The sequence below is a fragment of the Malus sylvestris genome, chromosome 14 (genome assembly GCF_916048215.2).
Source record: "Malus sylvestris chromosome 14, drMalSylv7.2, whole genome shotgun sequence".
Taxonomy (NCBI): Eukaryota; Viridiplantae; Streptophyta; class Magnoliopsida; order Rosales; family Rosaceae; genus Malus; species Malus sylvestris.
Window position 1 is genome coordinate 22863698 of NC_062273.1, and position 10735 is coordinate 22874432.

At 37.4% G+C, this 10735-nt stretch overlaps 2 protein-coding genes across 4 annotated transcripts; both read left to right on the top strand.

The window, feature by feature from the left end:
* The first annotated feature begins 1378 nt into the window (after positions 1-1378).
* Positions 1379-4603, top strand: LOC126598353 (squamosa promoter-binding-like protein 13A). Of its 3 annotated transcripts, XM_050264707.1 has the most exons (6): positions 1379-1679; positions 1792-1836; positions 2294-2361; positions 2452-2830; positions 3156-3373; positions 3770-4603. In XM_050264707.1, the coding sequence occupies exons 4-6, from the start codon at positions 2472-2474 to the stop codon at positions 4447-4449; spliced, it is 1257 nt and encodes a 418-aa protein (XP_050120664.1). In that variant the 5' UTR covers positions 1379-1679; positions 1792-1836; positions 2294-2361; positions 2452-2471; the 3' UTR covers positions 4450-4603. The 3 variants fall into 3 exon arrangements, with proteins under 3 accessions (XP_050120664.1, XP_050120663.1, XP_050120665.1); XM_050264706.1 differs by having other exon boundaries at positions 1380-1679; positions 2294-2830; XM_050264708.1 differs by having other exon boundaries at positions 1393-1836; positions 2294-2830; positions 3240-3373.
* A 2820-nt stretch (positions 4604-7423) lies between these two features.
* On the top strand, positions 7424-10261 carry LOC126600626 (F-box/LRR-repeat protein At5g63520-like). The gene is made up of 8 exons (XM_050267223.1): positions 7424-7675; positions 8188-8307; positions 8379-8468; positions 8589-8628; positions 8842-8994; positions 9110-9291; positions 9479-9585; positions 9676-10261. The coding sequence occupies exons 1-8, from the start codon at positions 7424-7426 to the stop codon at positions 10100-10102; spliced, it is 1371 nt and encodes a 456-aa protein (XP_050123180.1). The 3' UTR covers positions 10103-10261.
* The last annotated feature ends 474 nt before the right edge of the window (positions 10262-10735 follow it).

Here is a 10735-nt window from a genome sequence, read left to right on the forward strand (position 1 = left end):
CCTGGAGACAGACAGCCCAGCATAAGTCTGGCACTAATAATTCTAAAGTTGCAATTCAAATGAAAGCAAAGCTTTTAGGGCCTTAGGCTCATCTCAAGATAATACCATACTGTTGTGTGAGAAAGTAAAAACATACGACATTATGTTATTGATTTGGAATATTAAGACACTGACGTATTCAGTGTAGGTAAATACTTAGAGCAGTTCCACCCATGTAGGGAGGGTAAGGGCAAGGCATTTAACTTGCTCTTACTATAAACTCGGAATAGCACTTGCCTTTGTATACTTTTATCCGTTGGGCAAGAGCAAGAGCAAGAGCAAGGCAGATTACCATCACAAATATTTTTTATTTTATTTTTTAAGTTGCTTTGCAGGCCTTATCCTCCACGTGTCATGAATGCCTTATATTTTCGATCAAATTTTCAAACACTCTCGTCATGCCACATGTCATTATACATTAATAATGTTTGCTCTGATTTTTTTTATAAGATTCTCGATTATTCATATAGTGCAACTTGTCCTTATGCAATCTTTTGGTTTCCTTATATAGTGCCATGCACCAAACCCTCGAGCAAAGCAACATCTTTCCCAATCGACCAAATTGCCTTCTTAGTTCTCACTCATTTTTTTGATAAAAAAATGATTTGGAAAGTGGAAAACAAATATAAAAGATTGTAGTAAGAATCGATTGAGTTGTGATGTGGGGAATGAAGAACATGATTGGATTTTTATATAATAAAAAAATCCTAATTTTCCTATTTTTAGTTTTTCTACCATGAAATTTGGATCACCAAGATGTGCCACGTGGCACAACGATAACTTCATAAAATAAATTTATTGTTGGAAATCCAATAGTTCACGAATTGCCATGCCATAAAGCCGTAGATGGTGATTGATGGACTGTTGTAGAGAGTACCACGACAACAGAAGTTGCCGGCCCACTCGCCAAGTTCACGAGTGTATTGCCAGACAAATAAAAAAAAAAAGATTAAACAACGTGGCTGACATCAACCTTACGCCCTAACGCATGACCGATCATAAGTTGCTTAGGCGTCGAGCGGGCTTCACATGGGCCATCACTTTCCCTCTTCATCTAGGCTCGTTGGAGTATTTCTTTGGATTTGTACTATAACTTTATGGCCCCTATCCTTGCCTTCCACAAAGAGGTGGACTTGCTCTTAGAAGGAAGAGTCAAAGATGGGCTGCGAGTTTCCCACTCGCCAGGAGAGGAGCGTGGGGTGCACGAGAGGGGTTTGAAGTAAAAGGATCCCAAATGGAAGGACATGCCATGAAATGTGAAACACAAAGCCACATGGTTTGTTCTGAGCATCCATTCTTTGTACTTCTTTTTCTTTGGTTTGTAAAAGTCTGAAAGCCACAAACTAGCTGTCCCTATTCTCCCTTTCTCTCCTCCCTCACCAATTTCATACAAACCCTAAAATGTACAAGAATAAATATTTTTAAATAAAAACTCAAGGAGCTTGGCCCCTTCTTTCTAGTGCTGCTTTAAGCCCCTCCGCCCCCTCTCTCTCTCTCTCTCTCTAAAACTTCACTAACAGAATCCTCTCTCTACACTCACATTACATTATCCACTCACTCACTCTCTCTCTCTCTCTCTCTCTCTACTTTCTCTTCTGTGTGTTGTGCAGCAGACACCTTCAATGGCATTTTGCTGACAGGTACAATAAGTGATTCTTCATTTATTAACCTACACACCCAACTAATCATAGCTTTAGCTTTATATTTTATTTCCTTGGCTACCAACTTTACTATTAATGGAATCTATGTCAGTGAATAAATGGCTGGAAAACCAGTCTTCATCTGCACCACTTATCTGTAAGTTTACTCTCTCTCTCTCTCTCTCTCTCTCTCTCTCTCCTCTCGTTTGTTTTTGTTCTATTTATTTGTTTAATATGGTCTGAAATAGTAATGTTTTCCATCTTAGATTCCCAATTTCTTGGAACAACACTGCTTGCATATCATTAATTTATTGGAAAGAAAAAAAAGTCTCTTGACTTTCTAGTTTGGGGTTCTAAAAAATTGCAATGTCCAGAGCTGCATTTCTTGCTTTCCTACTTTGTGTTTTCTTTGTTATGGAGTCAATTCTTGTTAATTCTGCGTATTGCTGTTTTGTATGATATAATATATTAATACCCTTTTGAATTTGAAAGTTCATAAGCTATTCCGTGATTAGATCTTTGCCTAATTGGACTTCTGATGTGGTTAATTTGGTAATTTTACTCTGCTGATGCTGTTTGTACTGTGAATTTTTGAAATTATATTCTTATTGAAGGTGATACAATTACAAATAGCAAGAGAGAAGCTTAATTGAGGGAAGGAGGTGGGGAAAGCAAAAAGGAGGTAAAGTAGTAGTAGAAGCAGCAGCTTTTGAAATAAGTGCTTTTATGGACTGGAACTTGAAAGCAGCTTCTTGGGATTTGTCTGAACTAGAACAAGAAACCTTTTCCAACATGGACACTACAGTAGATGGGTCTAGCAGCCTTGGAGATCATAGGGCCTTGAAAGGAAGCAACTTTTCTGTTGATTTGAAGCTTGGTCAGTTGGGTGGCTATGGGAATAATGAGGTGGTGGATATGCTGAAGGAGCCCGTTCCGAGAACTACCTCATCATCTTCGTCTGTACCATCAAAGAGGTCTAGAGCGGCTTACAGCGGATCTCAGATGGTTTCCTGCCTCGTTGATGGATGCAACTGTGACCTTAGTACTTGTAGGGATTACCATCGGCGGCATAAGGTCTGTGAGTTACATTCTAAGACTCCTCAGGTCACGATTAACGGAAACAAGCAGCGATTTTGCCAGCAGTGTAGCAGGTATAAGATTTTACAACAATTTTCATTAGTCTTGTAATGTTGATTTGCATTTGATTAAGTATTTGCATATGTTGATTTGCACTTCGATTTTATTTACACAAACTGCAGATCTCGAATGTTGATTATATCAGATATCGAATGTTGTTTTGAAAATCGTTAGATAGGATGGCGGCTAGACCGAGCTGAATTTTTTTTGTTCTAGCTGCTAACTTGTTTGGTTATAGAACAAACTGCAGATCCGTTTTTTTGGTAGCTCCTAATTCTAGCCTAGAATAAATTCAGAGGTAAACTAACAAATGTTCAACTCATATCTATGTATTTGTAGCTCCGTTCGGATGAGTACCCTCTGTTCAAAGCCGCAATCTGGCAAGGTCAAGTTCCTCACGCTTCGTGCGCTCTTTTGTTGCAGGTTCCATGCTCTGGAGGAATTTGATCAGGGAAAGAGAAGCTGTAGGAAACGTCTTGATGGACACAACCGGCGGCGAAGGAAGCCTCAGCCAGAACCCTTGTCGCATCCGGGGAGTTTTATGTCCAGTTACCAAGGTGAGCTGCAACCTTTCTTTGTGGAGAGCACTTTGTCGAAATTAAGGCTGTGAAAGCAGACATTTTATACAAACATCCACTTGGTTGAGTGCTTCATCAACTATGTCTGGTGGTCATGCCACAGTTGATGATCTAGGGGCCACTAGCAGATCCATCTCTTCAAATCTTTTTATTTTTTATTTTTAAGATTCTTCCAAACTATTAATCTTACTGTCAAGTGCTGCTTAATTTCTCTGCCGTCACTCAACTGATCATAAATTACAACCTTGTTTGAGTGTTTTTAATTAAACTTTCGCATGAATGTGCGGGCTCAAGTGAACGGATGCTGAGACTGTAAGTTGAGAAAAAATCCATGCGGATTTCTTGCACTAAAATTTGTTTTTCCACTTGTTGCAGGTACCCCCCGATTGTTGCCACTCTCTAGTACACTTGTATACCCCTCCACAAATATCATAAACCCGACCTGGGCCGGCATTGTCAAAACTGAGCCAGATTCCGGGACTCATAACAGCCAACTGCCATTGATCGATAAGCAAAACATGTTCCTTGGGTCCTCAGGCAGCACCAGCAGCAGCGGTTACAAGGGAGGAAAGCAATTCTCACTCTTCCAAAGCAGCAACAGCTCCCCAGTCCACCACAACCACCAAACATCTCATCATCACAGTGCTTCTGTCTGCCAGCCCCTTCTCAACACCATTTCATTCTCCGAAACTGGTGGTGGCGGTGGCGGTGGGACAACAAAGAGCAAGACGTTTTGTGACAGGTTAACAACTCAAACCCACGATTCGGACTGTGCTCTCTCTCTTCTGTCATCACCGCAGACGCAGCAGAGATCTGAAATAGGTTTGAGACACATTGTGCAGCAGCCTAATTCAGTCTCTCTGATGCAACAACGATTTGGCCCCGCGGGTCTACACGGAAACAGCAGTTCCATTGAGCCCATGGATTCAGTTCTGGTCCCCAATGGAAGTGGTGATGCAAACGTTCATTGTCCCGGAATGTTTCACATCGGCTCTCAGAGCAGTGGGAATCAACACCATCAATCCCCTCAAACACCTCCATTTCATTGGCAGTAGCAAAAATTATTTGTAGGATTTCTAGATCAGTTGTTTCGGAATGGAATTTAGAACCTCATTGTATGATTTTGGAGGGCTTTATTTTGTTCATGCAAACATAAATATATGGGAGACTCTGGATGCGGTATCTATCTATCAATATTCTTTGACTAAACTTTGTTGGTTTTCAATTTTTGATCTGAGTTCTTGAAATTGATGTGATGATTTATTTTTATTTATGTTACTATATTTTTTAAATTAAAAATTGAAATTTATAGTTGTTTATGTTAATGAGATTTTTTTGATATCATGTTAATGAGATTTTAAATAAAAACCCATAATTTGTGGGATTAAAAATATTAAAATATAAATTATATTATTGTGTATATATAAACATGGGTACATTCATCAAAATTAACAAAAAATTTATTGTATCAAAACATGGGTACATTCTTCAAAACCACACACAAAAAAAAAGAAAAAGATATTAGGCTTAATAACATTAGTAAATTTATTCGATAAAACTTGACATGGATACATTTTCAAAATCAAAGAAAAAAAATGTATCCATATAGTTTTAAAAATTGATTAGAAAAAAATTGAATAGATTTTATATAAAAAAAATTGATACATTTTACATATAACAAATTAGTATATTTAAGAATTGGTACATTTTAAGATTAAAAATTTGAAAAAATTACATGAATGGGTACATATAAGATTAAAAAATTGAATTTAAAAAAAAAAAAGACTAATGGGTACAAACTTATTCTAACTTTTTATTTATTTTGGAAATGTTTTGGATTAAAAATTAGTTAGGAGTTTGATAAATGTGTGAGTATTAAAATCCTATATCAATTGTTAATTTTTATTTAAAAAAATTATGTAACTGAAATGTAAATTCATTATTATATAAATGCTAGGGACTTGGATCAAAAATCTAAAAACCAATAAGGTTTCAGTCAATGAACATCAATAACTAGGGACCGGATACTAATTTTTCCTACATATATTATTTACTTATATTGTAAGATCTCACATCGCCCAAGGGTGAGGATCCTGCAAACCTTATATGTATATTCTCATCTCTACCTAGCACATTGCCTTTTGGGAATTCACTGGTTTTGAGTTCCATCGGAACTCCGAAGTTAAGCAAGTTCGGGCGAGAGCATTCCTAGGATGGGTAACCCACTGAGAAGTTCTCGTGTGAGTTCCCATAAATAAAGCCGTGAGGGCGTGGTCGGAGCTCAAAGCGGATAATATCGTGCTATGGTGGAGTTAAGCTCAGGATATGGTGGGGACCCGGGCCAGGATGTGACATATACACTCTCCAACTATAATTAATTATAGACTCATTTGAAAATATTTTTAAAGTGACTGAAAGTACTTTTGTAGCAAATGTTTTTTAAACCAATCCTTAGTAAAAATTCAAGGAGATCTTGGAAAAGCACTTAAATCAATTCACCAAAAGTATTTTCAGTCATTTTAAAAGCACTTTCAAACAAACATGAACCATGATGGATAAAAATGCTTTTGCATTCACAATTTCTTAACCTTCCAATCACTTTGCCAAGTTTGCATTATGAAATTGTGTTGTTTTTAAGGGAGCATTTTTGGTACTTCAAAAAAAAAAATTATGCACTCCACTCAAGTGTATTATTTCTCTTAATTTATAGAGAAATGATAAGCGCACACATTTTTTCTTCTTCTACACTAATTATATCCATTAATTTTCATTTGATTTATTTAATCTAATGACCAGAAATAAAGAAGGATGTGCAAAAGGTTAAAAAAAGTGTTAAAAAATGGGATGCTAAAATGCTTATGAGACTTTCCGGCCCTGAAAATGATAGATAACTATGGTTTACCAACAATTGTGTCTTTTTTTAGAAAGAAAAAATAATAATGTATTCAATAGCCATAGACTATTAGTTATCACCGCAGACCATTAATTGTTGTTACGATCACTTAGTTTGTAAATTATAAGCCTTCTATATATTTAAACTTGGTAGTTAATATTTCTGGCTTTAGTTTTTGAAACTTTAGTGATATTGAGCTAATAACACTCAAGTGTTACTACCTTGATTTGTAGTTACACTTGTAAATGTTGGATAGAAACATGCAATTCCAAATCTTAAACCCCTAAAGCACATAATTAATCCGTAACACGCATCTAAATACATAAATCATTCATAATACACCTAAGTAAGCTCCAATCACATGTTCTTAGAGTTATGTTTTTGTAAATCATAGTGAGATTGAGCTATTAGCACTTAAGTATCATGAAGTTACACTTATACTCAAAATTTATGCACAATATGAGCCTAAAATCAAATTATTTGTGTAGAGGATTTAGACACAACTCTATAAGCACAATTACTATTGATTTAGGTTTTCTAACTTTCAATCGAAATCGACAAACGAGTTAAAACCAACTCAGTGAGTTTAGATTCAATTATTAAGTTCTTTGACGTCCGTGACAAAAAAAACAAACGACTTTTATTTGAATTTAATACGACCGGGTACGCATTAACTGCGTTTCTGACATTCAGGTAAAAACCGACAAACAACTTTAAGAAAAAATCTGAGGCAATTCAATATAGATATGGTTACAGTACAATCACCAACAATCACTACACGAGCACAAGCAATTTGAACCGTTCATTGATGTAGGCTCCGCTTGAACGTACGACTAAGAATAACCTAATAACACGTGGGCGGCGCTCGTTCGTAATATACTGCTCACACCGTAGTAGTAAATTTAGAGAATCACAAACCCTATTAAATTTTTTGCTTTTCCTTTTTAGCTTCACATGTAATGGACTGTTTAATTGGATTGGTTTCTTTGCAGGGTAGATAAAAAGTCTATGGTTTTCATGCAAAAAAGACATAGTCTTTTGATGCTTAACTCTTAAAGAGATGAAAATGAAACGCCTATATAAGAGGACCTCCCTCTACCACTATCACCACAGAACAGAGCTACTCAGTAAGACTCATGTTCTGTTCACATAAACGAAGCCGAGGTGGTGAGGGTAGATCAATGGCGGCTGCACAGCTGAAAACTGATCGTGAACAAGGAGTGTTTTCTCAAGTAGACGACGACATTTTGCAGAACATTCTGGGGAGACTACCGGGGGTTGCTTTCGCGTCAGCCGCCTGCGTCAACACAACTTGGAACAAGAACTGCAGCCACATGCTCTCTCGTCCCAAATTTGCTTCTGCCCTTTCTCTTAACTCCGACCTGCACGTATGTCTTTAAATACTCTGTTTTCCTAAATGCTCTGTTTTCCTTAAATACTCTATTTTCTTAAAATTCTATGTCTCCTGAAATGCTCTGTTTTTATTTTTGACTCTGGTGATTGTTTGTTTTTGAAGAATGCGATTGATGAAGTTCTTGCCGAGATTTTCTCTAAGCCGATTCGACCGGACTTTGTTGTCGCATATATTGGAACAAATTTCAGCTTGGAAGAAACTCACCAACTTGTAAACTTTTAGTCTTTTTGTTATTAATTTTTCTTCATAGTTATTAAGTTATTTAGTTTTCGGTTTTTAATTAATGGTTGTGATGCAGATTACTGAGAAGATAGGCTCTAGAATTCCGATCATTACAAACAGAGCCATGGGACTAATCAGCACAGATGTCGAAACTCGTAATCTCCGCGAGGCATGTTCTTAATTTTATGAAACTTTAAAAGTTCAGTTAAGAACATTCGACACCAATTAAGACCATGTTGAATATTGCACTATATGTTTGTGCAGGTGAACTGCGCTCATGGTAACTCTGCACGGAACCCAGAAATCAATGGAGGCCTCGTCGTTTCCGTTGGATTTGTGCCTGGCTTGAAAGTTGAAATATTCCCCCTACCGAGTCCAAGACATGTGAGCTTTGTTGTTTTTTCAATTTGTTTTGTGAAGAGCAATTACATGACATGGAAGTGTTCGATACTCAGGCACCGCACTTGCTTATGATGGAGCATTTTGTGGGGGACATTCTGAGCTATTCGGGTCCTCTTCCGCCTTCATGCATGATGATGTTCGGGGTAAGTTGGTATTCCGTCTTCTGAGTTTTACAGGCTAAAAATTGACAGCTTGGTTTCCTTTTATTTCTTCGAACTCGGTTTCTTCCTTTCCATTGCTAATTTTTGACATGGTTGATCTAGGATAAACATTTTGACATGAACCTGGTTGTCGCAGCACTCGGTGAGTACTGTTTTCTTCTCTGATTCCGCTATTGGATGTGAAAATAAAGAACCTCGAATAATAAGTTTCGAAAAGAAAAACGGAGTTGCAGCTGTGAGAGCTCAATTTCTTTTTCCTGCAAAATCGTAGAATATTGTGTTGTAGATCATGTATTTTTATGTGTAAAAAACTTGTACATGGATCTTATGGCGGATATCTTCCGTTATCTTGCAGATGCTATTATGCCTGACAAGACTGCCATCGTCGGTGATGCAAGTGCCTCTTTTATGTACACTCGAAGAAATGAAACCGGAAATTACAGTAGCGATTTGTTCTACATTGCCGGTGCAGCACTCGTTTTTGTAAAGGATCAACACAAACCTGATTGTATGTCCCTTATGTCCCAATCAACACACATAGACACTCAGACTCACACACATATTGTCCTATATTTTCTTAATTCAAAGTTCTGGTTTTAACAAATCGTCAATTTTATGAGTAGACATGGGGGAAATTGAGTTCCATGTCACATTGTCGCCGGGTTTGATGCCATTCGGTCCTCAAATCAAGACAATATCATCTTATGAGACGCCTACTCATAGTTCATGGATTTCCGCTGTAATGTCAGAGTTCGAAGGTGTCTTCATTGATTCCCACACCATTCTAAGGGAGCTTCGAAGCCAGGTGCGTCGACATGAATATCTAGACCGTTATATTGTCAAACTGTAAATCTACCACAAAAAAAAAATAAAAATAAGACTAGACATCCACAGGGTTTGTACTCTCAATTCACAACTGTCAACGTAACATGCTAGACTGTTAAACTCAAAACAGATTAATTTCGTTCTGACAAAAATCCGTGTTGATGCAGTTGGGCATGTCGGACATTTACGCTGGGGTCACCAAAAGAAGACAATACCACAACGGAGCAGGACCACCAGTCTCCATGACAACCTTGAATTTTCATGAAGTTAGAGGGTAAGTCATACGAACTTATGTTTTTGCCCTTGAATTTTGTAGAGGTATATATGTATTTATATCTATGTTTATGTTTGAAATTTGTAACAGGGGATATGGGGACTACATTCTTGTTGATGGTGTGGGAATCCAACCCGATGACGTCTTCTTCTTCTACCATTCAGATGCTGCAACTACAATGAACACCGTTGATTATGCATCTGATAACCTTCAAACTTTGGTTCACAATGATTCCGATATCCAGCGAAAGGTGTTCGGAGGGTTTATCTTCTCCAGCAACAAACGCGGCATATCGTTGTTCAATAGACGTAATGTTGACTGTAAGCCATTTGCTGACAACTTCCCAGGAGTTCCGGTAGCTGGAATGTTTGGAAATGGGGAGATCGCGTGTGGTGCTTTGCTTGGTGAAGAAGAAAACCAAGAACTCGGTCATCCTCGTTGCTGCGTCCATGCTTGTAGTTCTGTGTACTTGGCCATGACTTATGTTCCTCCGCAAGCTCCATATTACTTGGAGTAGATGTTTGGTCGTTTTTCTCCCATTGGAATAAATAAAGTTGGGAGAGATTAGGGTTCTTGTGTTGTTTTAGTTAAGGTGTTGGCAGAAGTTGGTGTTCTGTCCTGTCATATGTTGTTGTAAGCGTTTGGATTATGTCCTAGGTCTAAGGCAAGCACTTCATCATGGCTTCTATATATATAAATAAGTGCTTGTAGTGCTTTTGTTGTTGGTAATTTAAGTTTTAGTAGTGTTATCCTATGTATCTTTGTTTGCAAGTCTTTAAAGTGGGAGAAGTATTTCCCTTTTGTACATATGAACTGGGTTTACCCTAATTAATTTGTTGGTTTTGTGTTACATTTAAAGTCCAACAGATCTTGAACTCAACTGGCATCGCGTTGATGATAAATCATAAGTTTACACTAATTAACAATCAAAACTTGGTTTATTGGTTGTCAATATTTGACAAAAAGAGGTCATAAATTTAAATCATCTCACGTAACTTGTTACATCGATTATATGACCCGAAGAAGGGTTATTGCTAATTTTAGGGCTGGAAAAAATTCTCGAAATTCCCGATCCATACCGAATTTGAACTGAAATTATCCCGAAATTTTCGGTTTGGTTATTATCCCGAACCGCCCAATTCGGTTTGGT